Raw genomic sequence first — 25000 nt, 5'->3', positions numbered from 1 at the left:
ATCTGTAACATATAGAATTTAGAGAGATCTTCCGCACCTATTGGGACGGGACAAAACAGTCCCGTTGTGTCCCAAGCCGTTGTGAAATGCTACAAAATCAACGGGACAGGACTGTCCCAGTCCCGTGTTCATATCGTTTGTGATAGTAGAAAAATATAGCAGACTTCCGCACTAGGACAAAAAAGTCCCAGACTTGGCGGCGCCATGTCAAAATTGAAATGCCTGTCTTTATTTTCTGCATCCCTACTACTACTACTACTCCTCCTCCTCCTCCTCCTCCTCCTCCTCCTACTACTACTACTACTACTACTACTACTACTACTACTACTACTACTACTACTACTACTACTACTACTACTACTACTACTACTACTACTACTACTGTTGCTTCTGCTGCTGCTAATGCCACTAATATATTAATACCTACATCCCTTACAATTTGTATTTATTTTCCAACAATAGTCCACACTTTATTTTAGTTCACTGTCTTCTATACTGCATAACACAGTTCCTACCCGCCTCCCCTCTTTTAACATAATTAAGTACGCACCTTTTATAAATTTCTATTGCTCTGTTTTAATTCGCGCTTCCTCACAAAGTAGCATACAATTTCCTGCCCATCAATGTTTTTGTTTATGCATTTTAACAACGCCACTACCACATTATCTCATTCGCCTGTAGTTTTTAATTCATCGTGTGTTGTTGATGAAGGGGAAACCCGAAACGTCCATTTTATCTGTTTTCGTATAGTAAACTGAAGCTTACATTCAATTTCACAGTTATGATTTATTTATTTATTTCAATTCTGAATATAAAAAAGCAAGAACAATTCAAAAAATAATTCTATGTGATGAAACCCCGTACAGAAGGCATAGCAACATAAACATTTTCGGCAATTTAAAAACGTATGTTTATAAATATAATTTAAGAAGTGTCACAATTTGTGACACAGCAGTAACGTGTCTAAAACCGGTCGCACATCTATTCGGTACCTTGTGGGATCAATTATCTTTATCGTTATTTATTTCGGGAATTTTCAATGAAAATATTTTTAAGTAAGTCCTTCTGAGCCACTTGGACTCATTGTAAGACAAATTAACTCCTTTAGAGCCTTGTAGTCAATGGTACAGGAGTTATCCCGGTTTCAATAGCGTGAAGCGGACAATTAACGTATTTGTTTGAAAACCTTTGAACAGGACGCTAGTCTATCGCAGATTACAATCCCAGCTTGACAGGTACCCTTTTACACACTGAATGGAGTGAGTGATTGGAGTAAATTTTCTTGCTCTAGAAAGTACAAATTGGCTTCGGTCGGAATCGAACACAGAACCTCTGAGTGCAGAGTACAACGCGCTAACCATGGGCCATCTTGCCTCCTAATCCGGAACTTATCCATGTTTCTGTGGCGTTGAGCAGACAGATAACAGTTTAAATTAAAAAAAAAAAATTCCCTTTTTCATCCCATAAGGGAAAGTTTTCTCGAGGATCTATTCCAAGGGAAGACTGGAATAACCCAGGCGTCAGCCGCAATGCAGCGCCGCAAATTTAGCTAGGACGAGGTATAACCCAGGCGTCAGCCGCAGTGCAGCGCCGCAAATTGAGCTAGGCGAGGTGACTTAGTCAACTGATGCCTTTCGGGTACGAAGCATGCTGACTTTCTATTATCCTCTTGAATGATGCTGATGCTAGTCCGTCAAAGATTACTTTCATCAGCGAACTGGTACTCATTTGCACCTGAGTAAAATGAGGTGATTCCAAGAAAGTCATTTTAGGATAAGATCGGAGATCACCATAGAGTCTACGGAATTGACCCTTGAGCAATCTTTGGGTCATTAAAGGATGCACCCAATATTGTTTTCTCTTTCAATTTGTCTTTTTTTCCACGTAGTAAAGCACAGAAATATGCAACCTCTATTTCATCCATTACTACTACTACTACTAGTAGTAGTAGTAGTAGTAGTAGTAGTAGTAGTAGTAGTAGTAGTAGTAGTAGTAGTAGTAGTAGTAGTAGTAGTAGTAGTAGTAGTAGCAGCAGCAGCAGCAATAATATTACTCTTGCTATAAGAATATGTCATGATTATATAAATCTTATGTAAACAAATCCCATTGTTCAGTGTAAAAAATCTTTATCGTCATGTCGTATCTTATGTTGATTCATAAAATGTGAATTATTAGAGTTGCAATTGCCTACAAATACACTTTTGAATCTTGTAAAAATAAATAAATAATGCATTCGCGCAGGTGTGTCCTGGGACAGTCCTGTCCTAGTGCGGAACCCATTTTGAATAGAAGTTTTCTCGAGTGGGACAGGACAAATTTGTCCCGGGACAGTTTTGTCCTAGTGCGGAAGAAGGTTAAGAGTTAGATTGGCGGCCGCCAGAAACACAAACTCTAGAGTGTGCCTCGCGTACGCCAATTTAACTCTAGAGCCTTTTTTTTTGGTAGAGTCATCCTCGCGTGGTAAACCGGCAATGGTGTCAGATAAAGATTTTATAAAGATAAAAAGACGTGTATGAAACAGCGCCATAAAAAAAAACCCAAAGAATTTACTTTCAAACTCATTGACGTAAATGACTCTGTTAGTTCATGGTACCACTGGCATTTTTGTTATCATGATGTAAACGTTATCGCTTAATTACGGAAAGCATTGACGCAACACCCACACACAATAATAGAAATCTAAGAAGACAGAAAATCGATAGAAAAAAAAACAAAACATAACAAAAAAAAACTGAAAGAATAGTTGAATAAATAAATAAATAAATAAATAAATAAATAAATAAATAAATAAATAAATAAAAACAATTTAACTAATCAAATAAATAAATAAGTAAATAAATAAGTAAATAAAATAAATGAACTAATTAATTAATCAAATAAATAAATAAATAATGAACAAACGTACTTGATTAATGTAAAGAAATAAAAATACCGGAAACATAATGTAGGAGACCGCAGAATTATTAAGACGTTCATTCCCAATAAATAGATGCAAAAGTAGGTATTTCGCTAGTGCCCATTAAGTGTTATATAACAAGTCGAGATGTTTGAATTCATATCGATTATCCACTCCGTACGATTTCAGCTGGATAAATGGGAAATTACGATGAATTTAGATATATTACTCCATCGTTGCATTATCACGAACGCGGATTTTAGATAGATCTGGTATTTTCAAAGTGACGTGGTAGTTTATATAATATAAAAGTGCTATCGAGTGATATAAATAAGTAATAATATAAACTCTCGAATGAGCAATTAAGTTTTATACTCGACACCAGTCTGTGTTTCATCTCACTTCCGGTTGCACTAAATCACCAAGACAGCGTCTATATATAGTATGCGCTTGGCTAAGAATCTCACAAACATTGCCATCCGAAAGTATAACGGACCAACCAACACACACAAAACTATGTGTAACCATGAACGTTTATAGTCTGTTTAATACAGTTAATTAAGTGAGAATTATTAGTAATAAACGTGGATGGCGAAGAAAGAAAAAACATAACAAAGACTTGACTGACGTCCTCTTCGTTCTATCTATAGATAGAATGCGCTTGGCCAAGGAGTTCACAACATTGCCATCCGGAAGTATAACGGACCAACACACAAACTCTGTGTAACCATGAACGTTTATAGTCTGGTTAATACAGTTTAGTGAGAACAACTCACAAACGCGGATGGCAAAAACCATAACAAAGGCCTGAGTGACGTCATCTGCATACTATCTATAGGAGCCTAACATACCGCACACTCATAAAACACTTTTAAGAAATAAATTGACCAGAACTACTAAATATTTAAATAAATAAAAATAAAATTCCCTTTATTCATCCCCAATGGGGAAATTTGTCTTTAGGGTCTATTCCAAGGGAAGACTGGAATAACCCAGGTTTCAGCCGTAGAGCAGCGCCGCAATGTGAGCTAGGGCGAGGTGACTTGCTCAAGGCCACACAACGCAGACTGAACTCGGTACCTTTCGGGTAAGAAGCACAGACCGTACCGCTGAGCCGCGCTGCTCAATCGGTAGATGGATAGATTGAGAGGCCAGCAACTCATGATGGTTTGTGAAAACCCCGACACTTTTGGGGGTTTAGTAGAGAACGATAGGGACCGTGAAAATACTAACGGAAGAGTGAAAATGGAGAGGCTTCGTATGGGAACATTACAGCCAATGGACGTTTCAGCTACAAACCCTTCGTCAGCACAACAATACACAAATTAACGTGGAAAACAAACAAAATAAAATGCAAAATAACTTGTATTAAAAAAAATTTAAAAAATCCAATACCAAAGACCTGAATGACGTCAACATCTTTCTATCTATACAGAGCTTTGAGTTTCGGAATAAGGCGCATTATAAGACAGCTTATTATTTCTAATAATGCCAAACACTTATATCACTTTTTTTTTTAAAAGGGGGGTGGGGGGGATGAAGTAAAAGGAGAATAAATCCTTGAAACAAACAAAAACAAAACAAAAAAGAAAACAAAACAAAACAAAAATAAAACACCACTAAACTACTTGAGCCATTTTGAGAATGTGTGTTGTTTCAGTTTACATATTTTGTTATTGGCCCAAAATGCATAGGATAATGCACAGCTATCGAGAAACCCGGAATAATGGCGCATAAATAATACACTAGACACGTTACCGTTGTTGTATTCTGGAATCAGCACAAGCACCCCCCCCCCCCCCTCTCTCTCTCTCTCTCTCTCTCTCTCTCTCTCTCTCTCTCTCTCTCTCTCACACACACACACACACACACTCTCTCTCTCCATCTATCTATCTATCTTTCTCATGTTTTCTCTCTCTCTCTCTCTCTCTCTCTCTCTCTCTCTCTCTCCATCTATCTATCTATCTATCTCATGTTCTCTCTCTCTCTCTCTCTCTCTCTCTCTCTCTCTCTCTCTCTCTCTCTCTCTCTCTCTCTCATACACGCGGAAAAAAGGGGGTGGGGGGACGGACGAGAGGTGGAGCCGATGACAATGCAGGAGGGGAGGGGATGGAGGATGGATAGATTGATGGATGGATGGACGTACCTACGTAAGTATGTATGTGAGGAGGAGGAGGAGGGAGGTCGAAACTGTTGATAACTGGGTGGGGATGGGGTGTTTCTTTTAAGAAAACATCATTATTTAGCAATGACTATGAAAAATGTTTTTTTCTCTTTTTGAGGAAAATTTTTGTCTAAAACCAAAGCCCTATCTCCACCGAGTAAAAATGTTTTTGAATTTTGAAAATCCATTCATAAATAAACAAGTTATGCAGTTTCAAAGGTGTCATTTATTTGGATGACCCGCAAAGAGGATAAAAACGCGAAAATATGGGACGCTTTTTCGGCATTTTTTTTTCGACCTTAGGTTGTATCTTGCGTAATAAGAGTATTAAAAGATTGAAACTTGAAGAGCAAATTAGGATGGTGTTTTGTAAAATACGGGAAAAGTACTCGTCATATTCATATGAAATTTTACAACCAAAAAGAAGAAATGTTCATGTATTACCTTGTCAGCGACAAAACCTCCACGCCCGGTAGTTTTAGAAATATTTTACTCCAAAGAGTAAAAATCTATTTTTAACGGTCTTCTGGTAATCGCACGAGTTTTGTCGCTTGACATAATCTAAAATGACCTTTTTTCTAACTGTGTGCCAACTTTCAGTCATATTCATCGATAAACAGCGTCGTAATTAATTTTTTTAAATAGCATATACGAAACGGCTTCGTCCCATATTTTGACGCGAATTCGGGCACTTCGTGAGCGAAAAAGAGGCCCAAAGATTTGTGCGGGATAGTCATTGCTACATTATTTGTTTAATGTTTTCTTTATAATATTATATTTTACTGTACATTCAAAATGGTCAGATACCTGAAGATCACGAACTCTATGCGGGAATGAGCGACTAACTAATAACCAAATTAATAAGAACAGGTGTGCCCGCCGACTCATCGACCCGCCCCGAGTCTAAAATTCCATCCACCACCACCAGGCCAAAGGGGTAATCAGGAATCGTCATTACGAAATGGGGTTAGATTGCAAAGAAGGGAAATACCACAACGCAATTGGACAGCTGATCCAATGTACTTAAGTGTAAGAACGTGCGTCGTAATTATTGGGGAATAATGATAGATAGAACGATGTTAGATAGGGCGCGTGGTTCAACTTACTGTGAGAGGAAAGCTTGAAGTAAGTAGGCTTTGTGGTATAGATAGTATGAAGTTGACGTCACTCAGGTCTTTGTTATTGCTTATTGCCAACGCGTTTATGAGTAGTTCTCACTAAACTGCATTAACCAGACTATAAATTATAAACGTTCAACGTTACACGTTTTTTTTTTTTTTTGTGTTGGTCCGTTATACTTCCGGATGGCAATGTTGTGGACTTCTTAGCCAAACGCATACTATCTATAGCACTGGACTTCCCGTCAGTACATCCCTAGTTTCCGAGTCTCGCTTTGGAGCGGTGCAAAGTTGGTGCAAAGTTGAGTCATTGGAAAAAGACTCTTACTTCTTATCATATACGAGAGATAGATCGAAATGGACGTCTTCATTAGCATTATTGTTTTTAGCCAGCCATTTTTATTAGAAGTTCTCATTAAATTGTATCAATCAGATTAAACCTTTAAGGTTAGATATAGTTCTGTGTGTTGGGGCATTATATCCGGCTGGCGGATGTTGTGAGTTTTTTTTAACCTATGCGCATAGCACCAATTCTCTCGCCGCAATAGTCTGATATCAAAATGTATAAAAGTCAAAACATGATCGGATTGATAATGTTTTTCTCTTCTGGATACACTTTTTTGCTCGTCGGAGAAGTAATTTCATAAGGGCGTCCGCCATGGTTCCGATAGTTTAGTAGAACCAGTTACTATGCGTCATTACGAGGGAAGTGACGTCACGACTGTTGAAGCCTATTTTTTAAGCATTACGCCATGGTTTTAAGGCATGTGACTACTTTTGAGTGGAGAGCAGATAACGGCGCGGTTATGAGGTCGTGTGTCGTGTAACACTCGCCTTTGGACCAGTTAAGTTAGTAAAGTAACAACTGTAATGGCGCCTTAAAAGTGCAAGTGTTGCTGTTAGCTTGGGACTCATTCTTAGTTCACCGATCTGTGTTCGTTATTGTGTAAAAACGTGTTTGTTTGTTTGTTTGTTTGTTTAGAGTACAAATAGTCTCTAATTAGGGCTTCCTGGCACATGTGGAAAGCCTTTGGAGATATGCCAAGCCAACACTATGTTGTTTTGTGAAGGGGTTATTCTTCGGTGTTGGTTGGTTTTGTTTGTACTTTGTTTGCTTGTTGTTGATTTTGTTTTTTTGTTTGTTTTTGTTTGTTTGTTGTTGTTGTTTTTTTTTTTTTTGGGGGGGGGGTTGTTTGTTTTTTTTGTTTGATTTTTTCTTCTTTTTTGTTGTTGTTGTTTTTTTTTTTAATTTGTTTATTGTTTGTTTTTTTGGAAGGTGGTTATTTGTTAGTTTTATTTTTTATTATGTGATTGTGTGTGTGTGTGTGTTTGTTTGTTTGCGTGTGTGTGTGTGTGTGTGTGTGTTAACCTCTTTGATTAAAAAAAAAAAACATTGTAGACAGAGACCAAAACGGAGAAGAGTAATGATGATGATAATGATAATTATGATGATGATGACGACGACGACGACGACGTGTTGCTGAATGCGGAAATTAATCGTGTAGAACGAGATCGCGAAAGAGCCATAGCCATGTCAGGGAATATTAAAGTGAACCATTTTGATAAGACATGAGACCTACATAATTTACTCCATACACGCATTGTATGTAGCATTGTAATTTTCCCTATGGGATGAATAAAGGGAATTTTTATTTTTTATTTTTTTTTTTAAAGTGAGACAGCGTGGCTTTTCTTCGTACCCGAAAGGTACTGAGTTCGAATACCCACTACGTTGTGTGGCCTTGAGAAAGTCACCTTGCCCAAGCTTAGTTTGCGGCGCTGCACTGCGGCTGACGCCTGGGTTATTCCAGTCTTCCCTTGGAATAGAACCTAGAGACAAATTTCCCATATATGAATTTTATTTTTATTTTTTTTTTATTTATTCACCCATGGTATTCACCTAATAAGTCTGTCATCCCTACCCATTTTATCATTACACACATGTAGATCTAGCTATATTTTCATTATTAATCATTCACTTATCATTATTTTTTCTCTATATTTATTAACTTTTTATTTCTCCTTCTATCAACCTTACTTACACCATTCAACCGTAAGGCGTTCCAGCCCCCCCCCCCCCCCCCCCCCCCCTCTCTCTCTCTCTCTCTCTCTCTCTCTCTCTCTCTCTCTCTCTCTCTCTCTCTCTCTCTCTCTCTCTCTCTCTTTCTCCCTCTCTCTCTATCTATCTATCTATCTATCTATCTATCTCCTGCATACACACACACACACACACACGCAGGCGCGCGCGCACACATTTTTACCTACAATGTTTTAACTATGATTCCAGTGTATGTAATATAACATTAACATAATATTTCCTTTTCTTGTTTACCCGAAGAAGGCCAAAGGTCGAAACATCGTTTATCATCTTCGAACTATCTATAGATAGAATGCGATTGGCCAAGGAGTTCACAACATGCCATCCGGAAGTATAACGGACCAACACACAAACTCTGTGTAACCATGAACTTTTATAGTCTGGTTAATACAGTTTAGTGAGAACAACTCACAAACGCAGATGGCAAAAACAATAACAAAGGCCTGAGTGACGTCATCTGCATACTATCTATAAGAAGTTTTACCGTTTTGATTATTTCTGTTGTTGGACGAAGAAGATGGGGATTTGAGCCCGAAATATGTCAGTACTTTTCTGCAGCTGTTATTTTTATTTTTGTTTGTGTATTGGGGAGTTGTTTTTTTTTTTGTTGTCCTTATTTTTTTTATTTTGTTTTTGTTTTTGTTTTTTGTGAGTGTGTGTTTTGTTTTATTTTGTTTTGTTTGGGTGCAAAGCGCTATGGGCACGTTTTGTAGATATTACGCTAGACCTTTAGAAATGCTCAGGTCTTTTGTTACTTTTCTTTTTTGTTTGTTTGTTGTTGTTTTTTTTTTTTTTGTTTTTTTTTTTTTGGGGGGGGGGGTTGGTGGTTTTTTTTTTTTTTGGTGACGTTTTGGTTTGTTGGTTAGGGGTACTTTGAACTTTGTGTTATTGTTTCTTGGTTTTTGTTTGTTTGGTTGTTTGTTGTTGTTCTTTTCTTTGTTGGTTTTTTTTTTTTTTTTGCTGTTTTTTTTAATTTTTTTTTTTTTTGGTTGGTTGGTTGGGTTTGTTTGTTTCTTTCTTTTTTTGTTTTTTTAGTTTTTCATTTCATTCATTTTGTTTAAATTATCATAATATTTGTTTTAAACTTTTTTTCAGTCCAGGTAGCGTTGTATTCTTTAACGTGGCATATAACACCATAACCATTCGCTGTACTTTTGTAGTAATTATATTCAATAGACATCAAATTAGCCCTAGTACTCGTACTTTGAGCGATAATTACGTTGTAACACTAAATAACGAGGCCATATTACAGTAAAGCTCCTATAATTGTTACGTACTGGTGGTAAGGTTAGATATCTCTCTCTCTCTCTCTCTCTCTCTCTCTCTCTCTCTCTCTCTCTCTCTCTCTCTCTCTCTCTCTCAGACACACACACACACACACACACACAAACTATCTCTCTCTCTCTATCTCTCTCTCTCTCTCTCATCTTGTGCGCGTGCGTGTGTGTGTGTGCGTGTGTGTGTGTGTGTGTGTGTGTGTACGAACGCGAGTTACACTGCTTCACTAAAATTGAGGGGAAAGGAGAAAAAAACCAAAGTCCCACACATTTATCACCCGCTTTGGCCAGCGAGTTAATAATTCATTAACTTAATTACAATACTATTCGCCAACCCCCCCCCCCCCCCTTCCCCCACATCACTTCCACCCCTCGCCCCCATCCCCACTCCATTATCTATAATGAAGTCGGCGTCTCCCTCCCCCTCCCCCCACCCCTGGTGGCCTCCATTCCCTCTCTGTCCCTACCACCCCACATGTTGCTGCCCCGTGTTAGTTAGTGTATCGAGGGCATTGCTCCAACCCAATGTCAGTACAGCCAATAAAGGGATGGATGGCCCAGCTGTATGGGCGACTCGTTTTGTAACGAAGCCAGACAAAGCGATGTTGAACGTGGTCACTGATTGGATGGGTAAAAATGGATGCTAGCAAAACTCTGACCCCGACGTTGTGTCATATGTTAAGGCACTTTGAGCACATGACAATAAATAACTAACTCGGGCCATAGGCAGTAACGGATATTGCGAGCGTTGATGTAAAACGCCCAACGGGATTGGAAGGTCCTGGGTTCGAGCCTCGCGCTCAGCGCATAGTTGAGTCCTTGGAAAAGGCTTTTTACTCACATTCTCTCACCGTACTCAGGTGTAAAACGAGTACCTGACCGTTAACAGTGTTGTCTTTCTGAAAAAATTGTAATATCGCCTAACAGGTGTCATGTCCCGTCCTACATGTTAAATTTGCTGTTGACCAGGGACCCCTTGTAAAGCGCTTTGAGCACATTTAGTGGATGTTGCGATATATAAAGCTCAAGCTCAATTAGAAACTCTTTTGGGGGGGGGGGGGTCATTTTGAGAAGCTACGTTTATTCCCCTCAACAAAACATAAGAACTCCTTGATCAGATTAGTAAAGGGAAACAACTCGATAAATTTCCTGCAATGGACCCGACTGTTATACGAAGTGGTTATTTCCCATGAATTGGATTCTACTCCGCTTTGTCCCATCAATGTGGGTGGGGGGGTAACAGTAACATTTACAAGAGCAGAGCATTCTTGATTAATAAGCATCAAAAGGGAAAGAAATAAAGATAAAAAGAACGATAGAGAGATGGAGAGAAAGAAAGAAAGAACAGAAAGACCATAGTTCAATAATAATAATAATAATAATAATAATAATAATAATAATAATAATAATAATAATAATAATAATAATAATAATATAATAATCATGTGAGGAGATAGCAGGCTAAGTAGGCTACCCAACCAAAAGGTGGTAACTTGAACAACTGGCTCAAAAAAATCGATTTCAAGGGAAAGGGAGAATACTTTCTTGACAAAGAACACCCATACTCATATCTGACTGTTTCCCTCACGGTACAAGACTCCAACCAGGGTCTGGATAGAATCCAATTGTCCAGATCCAGATCATAAACAGAGAGCCTCGTGAAATAAACAACGTATAACATAATAGGGACTTTTAAAAGAAACCTCAATAGCCCACCCCAAACACACATAAAAACACGAGAGAGAGAGAGAGAGAGAGAGAGAGAGAGAGAGAGAGAGAGAGAGAGAGAGAGAGAGAGAGAGAGAGAGAAACACACACCTACTCCCTGGGCAACCGTAGACATCGTTAACAAATTATAGCCTGACACTAGAACCCCCCCCCCCCCCCCCGACGACTTAACAGTTTGACGTCATTGGGGGGGGGGGGGGGGGTGTTGCAGCGTGTTGTGAGTTGTCGTTAGTAGAGCTCAAGGAAACAAGTGATCCCATTGGTTTAACTATTAAACACAACACGATTTTTATTCATTTGTGGCCAAAGACTGGTCTTTTGACGTCATTTTTTTGGTCAATAAGTTACGACCAGGCTATGAGTTCACGATGACTACGGGTCAACCCATTGGTGGTACTGATACCGACCAACTTGTTACAAAATTTGAACCATGTAGGCTATGTGGTCTTGTGGTACCAATTTTACACCCCGAGTATGGTGAGAGAGAGTGTGAGTAAAGAGCCTTTTCCAAGGATTCAACTATGCGCCGAGCGAGGCTCGAACCCAGGACCGTCCGATCCCAAAGCGACTGTCATACTACTACTAGACCGCATAGCCGCAAGATAAACCATTTTAACAGAACATCCATCGCGTAGAAGAAGAAAAAAAAAATGGAATCTACGGGAAAAGCAACCCAGGGTTCTCCCAGTAAAATTAATTGGAGCGATCTATATTCATGGTTTCGTCCAACCGAGTCATCCATCACGTGATTTGTTGCTGTCCAACGATTGGACATTTCTGAACAAATGTAAACACGCTGCTTTGTTTATGAAAGTTGTAAACATACCCATGTGTCAAGCTTAAGACAATGACCAATCGTCATGTGAGATAGTTCAAAATCTGTGAACACTTTTCACTATGTAGGTCACTTTGAGCACATTTTGCACTGCAATGTGACCAATGACCTCGAGCACATGGAAAGTTAATTATAGATCATGCCCATAAAACTCGACTCCTCGCAACAGCAAAATGCAGACAAGTTATGTTAAGCTCGAATAATAACTGTTTAACGTCATAAATACTGGGGTTTTTGTAGAGTGTTTTGTTATAGTGATATTTGCTTTTTTTTGTGTGTGCGCGCGTGTGTGTGTCTGTGTGTGTGTGTATATGTGTGTGAGTGTGTTACGGTTAGGTTTTTTTTTTTTTTTTTTTTTTTAATATATACAATATAGCAAACAGACGAAATCAATTAAACGGTTTGGCTATTACCGTGTTCCACCCAATCAAATTGTCGATCCAACGATGACTATAATAAATAAATGAATGCAATTAATACACACATACATACAGCACACAGCAAATAAATGCAATGGTGGCTCGTCCACAATGGACGTGTGCCAGCTGCACTAGGCAAAACGGTTATCAACAACCGCTTGCTTCACCAAAACATTAATTCCAACATATTAACAATAATACTAGATATTATTAGTCTATATTATTTATAATTGAATCCACTCTAACGCGTTCTGTGTATGGGTCGGTTTACCCATAGCTCAATTGGTATGTAGCAATTAATTAATTGTGCGGCTATGTAGTCGTGTGGTGTGACTGACACTCGTCTTCGAACCGGATGGGCTCAAGTTCGAGTCCCGCTCTGAAACGGCGTATTGAGCATTGTATAATTGTGAAAATAGGCAATACAAATGCCATCTATCATTATTATTATTATTATTGTTATAATAATAATAATAATAATAATAATAAATAATAATAATAATAATAATAATAATAATAATAATAATAATAATAATAATAATAATAATAATAATAATATATTAATAATAATAATAATAATAATAATAATAATAATAATAATAATAATAATAATAATAATAATAATAATAATAATAATAATAATAATAATAATAATAATAATAATAATAATAATAATAATAATAATAATAATAATGAGTCCTTGGAAAAGGCTCTTCACTCACACTCTCTCACCGTACTCAGGTGTAAAATAAGTAACTGGTCGCCGTTAACAGCGTTGTCTTTGTCTCTTTGTCGGAAAAAAAAGGTTCACTAGGTTCACTAGGTTCAGTTAAGGTTTTATTCTGACCGCTCGGAACGCATAGCCAACCATTTTTTATGAGCTTTTATACAGAGCAATATCCACTAAACGTGCTCAAAGCGCTTTACTAGGGGGTCCCTAGCCAACAGCAACACGTAACATGTAAGACGTGACATGACGCCTGTTAGGCGATATTACATTTTTTTTTCGGACAGAGACAACGCTGTTAACGGCCAGGCACTCAATATACACATAAAAACGGTGAGAGAATGTGAGTAAAGAGCCTTTTCCAAGGACTCAACTATGCGCCGAGCGAGGCTCGAACCCAGGACCTTCTGATCCGAAAGCGAGTGTCATACCGCAAGACCACATAGCCTCATTTTAGATTTCTTTAAAGTTGTATTGCTGGGGGGAGTGGTTGTATGAGACAAACCTTTGAAGCATATTGGTAAGTCTGATAACTGAAAGGTTTGGTTAAACATTGTTGTAGTGGACTATACAATTTTGAGCTGGTCTGAGAGAGAGAGAGGGAGAGAGAGAGAGAGAGAGAGAGAGAGAGAGAGAGAGAGAGAGGGAGAATAAGAGAGAGGGAGAAAGAGGGAGAGAGAGGGTAAAATAGGTTAGCATTTTACCTAAACCCATGGCGCCAATAATACCGCCATCGACTCGACTTGCCCCCATCCGTACGCGTATGGGCAACGGCCGTAATACTACACACTTTGACAAAATGCGTTTTCAAAAATTAAAATAAATTGTTTAAAATAACCACTGATTGTCAAAAATCAGTAAACATGAGACAACTTTAAGTATAGAATAATTTGACTTGAAATTGAAGTCCCATGCTTGACTCACTCAATCCTAGAGAAAGTTGCTACTTTTCAAAAGTGGAAAAAAAAATGTATTAAAAATGAGCATGTACATAGATAGTTTTATTCAACTATCATTAACATGTAAAAACTAAAAACATTAGCTTTGATACTACGCCTAAAACGTGTCTCATAAAAAATGTGATAAATAGGCATGGGGTAAAAGTAACCCTGGTAAACAACGGATATAGTCGGTGTCAGGGTTGAGTGAATTAATCATCCTTGACAAGTTCGAGGCCATCGTCTAAATCAATCAATCAATCGATATTTGAAGAGGAAAACACATTTTCTGACCAAAATGGAAAAAAAAAAGAAGAAGACGTTTAGTCAGATGCCGACAGCATCGATGTTTCTTGCCGATTTCGTGGCTAGTGGACATGATCATAACGTTCAAACGTGGCAGCAAACTGCTAGCAAACTGGAGGGACCTACCTAGACACCAGGCGGTGGATTCATCAGTAATTATTCAAGATGCAACGCCAAGACGAAACGTTCGTCTACAGGCATGTTGAGCGCAACCAATTGGTACACTTTGTCGTGCCTAACTGTTGTTATCGCCACCCCAAACACATGTAATTACTGCCTTAACAACTTGTATACACACAGACAAAGCTAAAGCCCGGGGGATAGTGAATAGTCAGCAGTGGTAGCTATAGGTAGTATGTGCTTGGCTAAGATGCTCACAACATTGCCATCCGGGAGTATAACCGCAGCCATCGTTAAGTTATAGCCTGACACTGAAACCAAAAAGGACTGGTCTTTTGACGTCATTATTTGGTTTTCGCACCGCCGAGTGAGTTGTTAGTAGTGCTCATGGAAACAAGTGGTCCCATTGGTTGAACTATGGGATACAACTCACGATTCGTTTTCTTTTGTGGGCAAAGACTGGTCTTTTGACGTCATTTTTTTTTTTTTGGTCAGTGTCAGGCTATGAGTTAACGATGGCTACGGTATAACGGACCAACATACAAAACTATGAACTTTTATAGTTTGGTTAATACAGTTTAGTAAGAAGTCCTCATAAACGTGGATGGCAAAAAGCAATGACAAAGACCTGAGTGACGTCATCTGCGTTCCATCTATATTTATACATAGAAGTAGAAGGATTTAAAGGGTCCTCATATCGCAGTTGGTAGAGCGCTCGATTCAAACAAAGGGGCAGCTATTGATCCCGGATGCAGCCCCCCCCCCCCCACCCCCCACCCCTTCCCCATGCCCATCCAGCGGTGATTGTGGGTAACTGAGAGTTATGTTCTTTTGCAATAGTCTAGCGCCATACCTGCAGGGTAGGAAGCAATTGCTACTGATAAAAACCATTTAACACTAAATAACGATGGGCCGCCACTTACAAAACCTTCCATGAGAGAACAAGACTTAGGTTTTTTTTAAATGTTTTTAAGGGTTTTGCGGCGCTTGCAACATATTTAGGTCATATCAGCGCCAGTAAAAACGAAGAAAATGGGATAGTAAAAACATTCTAGATTTACAATTAAAAGAACTTGAGGAAAAAGTAAGACAAAGAGGAATAGTTCACATAGGGAACCGATGTAGAGTCCAAGGGCACACTATCAGTGTACTTGGTTTGAGATCACCAAAACGTCTCAACAGATATCAGCACAATATCCCACTAAGAGAAATGCACTCAAATGTTTAAAAACTCATAGTATGTTTAATTATTTTTTTTTTTTAGTAACTATATAACAGAGATGATTACTCCCAAAACTATAACAATACATTCAACTGTTTCCCTCCCAGCCAAGGACTCCGCCGGGGTCAGGACAAAACTTAAGTAATCTCTTCCAAGACAAAGACAGAAAGAAATTGGAAAACGGATAGAGGGGGGTAGAGGACACAGTAAGTACACTATGGGAGGTCGGGAACCTCACTCAGAGAACAAGATTCTAACGAAAGAGTGAAAATGGAGAGGCTTCGTATGGGAAGAAAACAGACAATGGCCGTTTCGGGTACAAACCCTTCGTCAGCACAACAATACACAAATTAACATGGAAAACAAATAAAATAAAATGCAAAATCGTCTGATTGTCTGTTTTGTTCCCATACGAAGCCTCTCCATTTTCACTCTTTCGTTAGTATTTTACGATCACCGGCTTCAGGCAGCCCTTACCATTTTCTACTTTTCCAGAGAACAAGACTAAGACAATGAGGATAAATTAAATGCAAACAGTAAATAGATCTAAGAGTGATCTGGTTTGAGACATACCGAGGAGGTGACTTTCAAAGCCTGCCATTTAACACCCAGGTTTTTTAAATGAAAATTTCAAACTCTCTTTTTATATATTGGGCACCCTGGAAGGCCAATAAACATTCCCTTAAGGGGCGGTTGGGGCCTTTTCTAAAAATAAATCAATAACCTATAATAGGGGATGTTAATCTTCCACTATTCGTTAAACAACAACATTTTTGGTGAAAAATACATTTTCTGTATTGATACTTGTTATGCGTCCTGATGGGGGGTTGGATGGGGGGGGGGGTTGTCTGGCATAAAAAAGTATAACAATCTTGTAGCAAATTTTCCGCAAAAACTAATAAAGGAATAACCTCCATATTCTTCCCTCTTGTCAGCATTGTAGTAATTGTAGCATTTTGTGTCACAATAGAGGGGATTTTATTAGAACATTACGAAGTTGCAAACCAAAATGTTACGAAGGAATTGATGTAAAAAATATTATAATTTTCATCGAAAAAATATCTCTATAATGACATCATAATAATAATAATACATTATCTCTGTGATAACTGGAATTTTCAGACAATTTCGTGGAATAGATTCTGAGAAATATATGACACAGTACCTCACATCCCTAGAAAAATGACAAATTGAGAAAATAACAAAAATAACCTTAGGTTTTTCACACTTTTCTTACTACCTTTACCCTTTCCGACCGTGTTTTTCGTGTCTTTATAACTTTATATTACATTTTGAAAAGTTGGACTTCAATAATATTATTTCTAAGATAATAAAATACCATTTTCCACATTTTTAAAATGAGTACCCGGCATTTAACAGCGGTGTCTCTGTCCGAAAAAAAAAAATATTGTAATATCGCCTTACAGGCGTCATGTCCCATCCTACATGTTAATAGACCTGTAAATGAGCTCTATAAAAATTGACTGAGACTGAAACTGAACCTCACTGAAACTCTTAATATCGTATCAGAAAAATCCAAAGAATCAAGATGAATAGTAAACAGCACGCTCACTTGAGTAAAACAATGGCAGAAAACTAATTTACGTGGGAATTAATTAGGCTACTTACAATCGTTTCTTATAATTAGGTACCCACATCAGTGAAGAAACAGTCAGCCAGTTTGTTTACAACGTGAGGCAATCGAGATGTGCTTGTAGCAATCATATGCCTAACTTTCGATTTGAAGGTGTCTACATAACGTACTTCCGGCATTCACATTAAACTTTTTCATACTTTAAGGTTATGCCAAGCAAATGTGGTCAATTTTGGCTTAGACGAAACAGTGAAATTTATCGTTCGGCGGCTCAGTTAAAATTGGCTACAGTTGGGATCACGACAGGTTTGGAAAGTGAAAAGATAATTTCACGAAGGCTGTGTGAAAATACACTGGGGTGTGTTCAGACAAGGCAATTCTAAGAAGCGTCGCTTAGCCGTGGCAATATATCCATCGTAAATATAAACGGCCCTTGAGCTGTGCGTAGCGCTGTGGAACATTCCTAATTACTTCACGGTCATTCGAATACAATTCATGAATTATTTCTTTCTTCTTCATTTCTTTCTTTCCTTTTTAAAAATATTTGAATTTGACGAATTGACTGATTTACAGGTCTATGTTAAGTGTTGCCATTGGCCAGGGACCCTTTGTAAAGCGCTTTGAGCACTTTTAGTGGATATTGCGCTATACTATATAAAATCTCAATTTAATAATTTTTTGACAGGCTTTATGGTTCTACAGCACTAATACTAATGCATGGGACTCACCGGTCGTATAAAGCTGTTGGAACTGTCTGAAAAACTCCCATCAGATCTCTTATTGAATTTTCCTTTACGCTTGCCGCCTTTGCTGCCCTGTGAAAAATAAACAAATAAATATTTTAAAATAACTAAATAAGAAAATAAATTTTTTTTTTTTTTTAAAAAGGGAATTTAATTTCTGCTTCTTTGCAAGATACATGAAATTATGATTCTTACGTATGAAATGTTTAACAGTTTATTTGTTTCCAATTTCACAAAATGCTATGGGAACCACCTGAGCGAACCAGAAGCAGAGGCAGGCAGAATAAAACCTACATTGACTGTCTGCTAGACGACACAGGAATGGACAACGCCCGGGAGCTGTGTACACTTATGGACAGAATGGCGAAGACTTGTGGCTCATGTTGGGCGCCCCAAGGGGTGGCCTAAGTAAGTAAGTAAGTAAGTAAGTAAGTAAGTAAGTAAGTAAGTAAGTAAGTAAGTAAGTAAGTAAATTCCATTGCAAAGTTGCAACATCTTCAGGCTGGATCGGACCACAGGGAGAAAAAGATTAGATCATATATAATATGGAAAAATTTTAATATCATACATTTATTTACTTCATGCTCGTAAAGCTTCGGAATTCTATACGCCCATAGAGCTAGGAATTCCTATGATTCCAAAAATTAAAATACAAACTTAATCAAAGCTTGTAAACCTAAAGTAAGGTAGACACAGGAGACTAGATCAAAATGAGAACCCAGAGAGAGGTGGCGAATTATCCATATGTGACCCTTCGCCTCCAAACGGTATTAAGTCGGGTTGGTTAAGATGTTGAAAATTGAATTTATAGCCAGAAATATCAAACTTGTGTTGAGTTTATACGATTTATTGAGGAGAATGGATACCATATTTTAGGGTGCTAATGCCAATGGTTTATATTTTTGACCAGTTTTAACATTAAATTCGTTCCGACATAATACCGTTTTGAGACGATGGGTCACACATTATATGCCAAAATGATTTTATTCTGAATTTGTTCAACAAGAGTCTCAGCCCCCAATGAAATCCTATTTTGCTCTGTGCAAGTTCAATTTAACTCTTCAGTGAAGGCATTGTGGCCATTGACCCATGACCCAAGGACGTGATGATGGCAGTTGATGACACTGAAAAGGGATACAGGTAAATTCTATTGTTCACACCTCTGTGATAAACAGTTACAACCACAGAACCGAGTTGACCGTCCCATTAGACTAATTTGCATTGTATGAACCATCGTTTTAAATGATTGAAGACAACGAAGAAGCTCTTTTACGGGGATAGTCATTGTCAAATTTTGTCCCCACTAAGCAGCTGGGAATTGGAAAGGGTATGACTTTTATATATATATAGAAAAAATTCCTTTCACAACAAACAAAAATCCCATTTAAGCGACGTCCCAAATACCAGTTTGGACTGTATCATTATTATTATTGTCATTACCATTATTATTATTATTATTATTATTATTATTATTATTATTATTATTATTATTATTATTATTATTATTATTATTATTATTATTATTATTATTATTATTATTATTATTATTATCATTATTGTCATTGATGAATAAAACTTGAATGTTTTGTTTTTTTGTTTTTAAGGGTTTTACGGCGCTTGCAACACATTAAAGTCATATCAGCACCAGTAAAAAGGAAGAAAATGGGATAGTAAAAAGTTCTAGAATTACAATTAAAGAACAAAAGAAAAGGTAAGACAAAGGGGAATTGATTCAAATAGGGAACAAATGTAGATTCCAAGAGCACACCATCAAAGTACTTAGTTTGAGATCACCTGAAAGTCTCTGAAAGCACAGGTCCCAACTAAGAGGAATACACTCAAATGTTTACCAATCATATAATATAATATGTAAACTAAACATAATACAATGCATAACAGAGAGATGATTTACAAGGAAAAAAATATCATCTCCCAAAACTATAACTATACATTCGACTGTTTCCCTCCCAGCCAAGGTACTCCGGCAAGGATCAGGACAATACTAAGTAATCTCATTCCAAGACTATGACTGGAAACAATTGGAAAACGGGTATGGGGGGATAGAAGACACAGCATGTACCTCCCTGCCCACTATGGGAGGTCAGGATCCCAATAAAACTTGAAGCTTGCCTGCCTGTCAGTGGCGAGAAAAAAACAAACCATATACAAAGGAGAAAGAGATCAAAAGACCACACAGTCACACACTCAAAATGACGAAATTGATGAAAGTTGTTTCATGAGAAACAGGCTTTATTAAAATGAGATGTCAGACATCAAGCTCTCCTCTGAAAACTACTGACTCATTATCATCTTCAATATCACTATGAAATTATTCTAACTTCCTGATAGTAGGATGTACGTGTAAATTTTTAAAAGGATAGAAGTTATAATTACAATCTTCCTCCTACACACATCGAATCCTGCCCCCTAAAATACCACATTTTACCTTTACCGATGTTCCATGTCGGACACGACGTTGGAGATCATGGTTCGCCAGCTCTCTCTCTCATCTGCGAGTTTCGCAAATTGATTTATGGGGCTTCCTACGTACGCTGCGACATTTCCAAGCCAGCTTGTCCTTCTTCGTCCTCGACCACGCTTGCCTTCTATCTTTCCCTCTGCAATGGTCTTCTGTAGTGAGTCGTGGCTTCTGATGTGGCCGAAATATCGGCCACATACTAATATAATAATTACCTCATTGACCACGTGTCACAACAAATACATTCGACAAGCTAAGCTACACTTGCAAATAGGGTTATTGTTTATTTTGCTATCACCGAGCCTTTAAGTGATATGGAAGTGAAAAATAAATAAATATTGACAACTGGTTTACTTTTTTTTTATTTTTCAAGTGTAATTTTTCTTCAATTAAATAAATCTGAACCATTTTTTAGGTAATTTCATTTACTTCTTTCCCGAAACTGAAATCTACCGACTTCTGTAAAAAATGGCGTCCTTGAAGTGAAAGCAAAGTTACAGTCTTATTAAGGTATTGTCATGGAGCATGGATTAGTCTTTAAAGATGGTAGAATTCATTGCTTTAAGCACCAAAGGTAATGAAAAAGAAACATATGTTTGGGTTGATTTGAAATGTACAGTCGTGATAACGAAAAGATGCTGCATAAAGAATAATTCGATTTACATGATTTTAACATTATTTACACTCAGAGTGAATATTTTAGATCAAAGCGATTCAAATCATCATAAAAAGTTATCATAATTATAAGTATTTTGCCACTGCTTGGATAATATTCACAGAAGAATCACTCTTCTGAACAAACAAAAAAAAAGTTTTTAAAACTCCAAAATTGCGAAAAACGTGAGTAATGATAAGTTGGGAGAAAAAAAAAGAAAATGGTTAAAATGTGACTTGTTCCATCCTTGCATGCCTAAAATTTGATCTAAATCTCTTTGGTTTCTCTAAAATCCTATGGGATTTTCACAACTATGCCTCATAGTCTGACTTGATATCTCCATAACAACTTCTGAACTGAAGGCTTATGGCAAGTCACGCTGTCGTCATGGGTTGGAGAAAAGGCACAATTTAAACTATATATGATCACAGGACATTAGGAAACTCGATCACAATCACACAGCTTTTAGATCTTTCATTTTCAGTTAAAGAAAAGTGTATGGCTGTTCCCGATTAATTCAGGATATAACTGGGTTCGGTTCCCAAGAATAACTGGCCTATGTTCCCGTACAATTCGGAATAACTTAGTTAGAAGGAGATGATGTTCAAACTAACAATCAATATTGTTTACACAATTGTCCTGTAGCAAGATAACCATCAAATTATAATAGTTATTATAGGCAAGAAATGCCACAACTGACCATGCAAGTCTAGGTGTCAAATCCAAATCGATATTCAATTAACAAGTAGATTTTTGACCAATCAAAACAAAGAATTTGTGACACACCTTCCAACATGCCTGGACAAACATGGTTGTTTATCAAACAATAAAGTGAATGAATTCCACCTTTCGTTGATCATTGTTATTGTTTTCATACCGCCAAATGGGTGACTAGTTATCACAAGATTTTCTCCATCATATTATAAACATTTTAAGTTTACACATAGATTTCTGTGTAGATCAGTAGAGTTTGAACAATGGGAAATTTACTTAGACACATACCGTCGATAGTAAAACCTGTGTCGTTTGCTATGTTTACCAATCACTATCTTTGTTTACGTTATGACGACTGTCCGGGAGACGTGGTTATCTAAGTGTCTATTTCAATTAACTGTAGATATTTTTATCAATCAAAATGCGGAATGGTCGTTTACAAACAATTGAATGAAAGAATTTGACATCACTCTACTCTTTGTCACCGTTTCTTGACCACTAGTTGCGTGATTAAATCTCACTAGATTCTCTTCAGACTATAAACGTTAAAGACAACACATATTTTTTTTGTGATGGTATGACTGATCAGAAGTGTAGAACTAATGGAGTACTTTCCTCAAATGCGTGCCATTAATGGTAATAACATGTAGTTTGCTTAGTTTAGCAATCTGTTTCCATTTGGATGACTGGCAGAGGGGCATTGTTATGGTCCCTTCCACTGGGTGTCTATGATAATACTAATTATATATATATGTGCGGCTATGTGGTCTTGTGGTATGACACTCGCTTTCGAATCGGAAGGTCCTGGGTTCGAGCCTCGATTGGCGCATAGTTGAGTCCTTGGAAAAGGCTCTTTACTCACATACTCTCACCGTATTCGGGCGTAAAATGAGTACCTGGGCGTGAACAACGTTGTCTCTGTCGGAAAAAATTGTAATATCGCCTAACAGGCATCATGTCCTGTTCTACATGTTACATGTTGCTGTTGGTCAGGGACCCTTGTAAAGCGCTTTGAGCACGTTTAGTGGATATTGCGCTATATCAAAAAAGCTCAATTTTATTTTTTTTTAAATACTCATGGTTTTATTGCCCTTTCCCCACACTCTTTCAGGTTATGATTAGCATTCGTTTTGCCTTCGATATTGTGAAAATAAGTATTTAGAGAACTCTCTAATAGGGAAAAGTAAGTCATAATGTATGGTGAGTTGAATAATTTCAGATAATTATCACAGTCAATGACAGCAATGAATTGACAATGAGAATGACAGAACAAAACAACGGAATTAAATGAAGATTAATTCCACAATGTCCAAACTACATATCATCGTGCCAAAAGGGATTATTTTCTGACATTATTTCAGAAAGTCATGGTAGAATTCAATCTTACAGAGAATAAAAAGATCTCCTTACTCTAGAAACTTAATCCTTGGAGGTTATTTTTATTTTTATTTTTTTAATATATTTTTTATTTTTGAGGGAGGGGGGGGGGGGTAATTCTATACAATGTATTAAAACATCCAACTGGCAAATATGTAAAGAAAACTGATGAATTGAGCAGCCTAAGATTGAACTGAAAACAATAAAAAACAATGAGATACCAGTTTAGATAAGCATTGACCAAATTAGATTTGCCAAAGTTTCAATACAAATGACATCAACCCAAATGTAATAATTTTTACAAAATACTGTCTAACAGAGTTATCATAAATCCCAATCTCATTTTATTGAGAAAAAAAAAAGGAGACAAAACTTGCGATATTTTGTCACGAATAGTTTTAATGGTTTCGAAACTTGATAAAAACTTAATTATGTAAAATACCCAATAAAATGATTTTCACTCTGATATTGATACAATAGGACCTCTCTAAAATCATGAAATGTCTTTCACCACTGAAATCGTTCTGATGAGCAGGCCAGGCGAATATTTTATTGTGTCATCGAATTCTAGAAGTACTAAAACCTCTTCGGATGGATATCCCTGTCATAGACTGGTCAAGTAAGATAGACATCAAAAGACTTGGTCTAACAATGAAGAACTGGAGCATAATTTGTCTTTTGTTCCTTTCTATATTTGGGGAGTTGGGGGGGGGGGGGGGGGGGGGCAGGGGGAAGTCTGTTGTTTTGTTTTGCTCCTGTTTTTTAGTTCTGTTTTTCTTTCTTTTCTTCTTTTTAAAGTTTTGCTTTGTTGGAGGGTACTAGAAAAGAAATCTCCCCTTTACCTTTTTCTTTTTTCTTCTACTTCTTCTTCTGTTTGTTATGATTGATACCTTTGAAAACAATGTTCTTAACAGGATGCACCACTTTCAATAGGGTGCAAAGAGAATTGCAATTAATTAGTGCTGCATGACAAAGGCAAATATAATGCAAGTTTACATTTCACTCCAGATCATCCAGTTGACCCGTTTCGCCAATGAAAAATGTAGTGACGTCATACTTTAAATTTTTGGTGGTGACTGAAGACACTCAAATGGATGCACTTATAGTAACGCGTTTATATCCAAACAATGCACTATCAACTGTTCAAACAAAACATTAGCTCTCCCCATGTCCCTTTACTGATTAGTCTGGTGTCAAGTTTGGGAAGGTGAGCAATGGTAATGCAAGTTCACCATAACCCACTCCCTTTTACCTTTAACTGTAAATGCATGAGACAAGTTGCATATCTCAGGAGCTGAAAGACATTGTTTTGACACTGACTTGTGTTAACAGCATATATGTTACAGTGAATGACATAATCTCAGTCGGATGGTGAAACGGTTTGAACTGAAATATTGCCAGGTTTAGTTAGAAGGTCAATTTTGATCCAAAGTGTGTTTTTGTCATAAATAATTAAATCAACCCTTTTTGTACATCTTCAAGAAAAATCAAAGTTTAATTTCACTTCTAAATATTTTTTACAGCTAGCCAAGTTGAAAAAGTATGAAATTTGAGAAAAGTTGCAGGATACCTTTCCCATATATCTGACCA

At 37.3% G+C, this 25000-nt stretch overlaps 1 protein-coding gene across 1 annotated transcript in view; it reads right to left on the bottom strand.

The window, feature by feature from the left end:
* LOC144959088 (voltage-dependent L-type calcium channel subunit beta-1-like) overlaps nt 1-25000 on the bottom strand; it is a 77859-nt gene that overhangs the window by 50146 nt on the left and 2713 nt on the right. The window contains exon 2 of the mRNA XM_078891474.1: nt 18171-18257. Within this exon, the coding sequence (XP_078747600.1) occupies nt 18171-18257 (87 nt within the window). The remainder of the gene's footprint in view (nt 1-18170; nt 18258-25000) is intronic.

Source organism: Berghia stephanieae, chromosome 13 (assembly GCF_034508935.2).
Source record: "Berghia stephanieae isolate SIO BIC M18660-M18661 chromosome 13, UCSD_Bste_1.3, whole genome shotgun sequence".
In the NCBI taxonomy this organism is placed as follows: Eukaryota; Metazoa; Mollusca; class Gastropoda; order Nudibranchia; family Aeolidiidae; genus Berghia; species Berghia stephanieae.
Note: the sequence above shows the minus strand (reverse complement) of the source record. Positions and strands in the feature narration are given on the sequence as shown.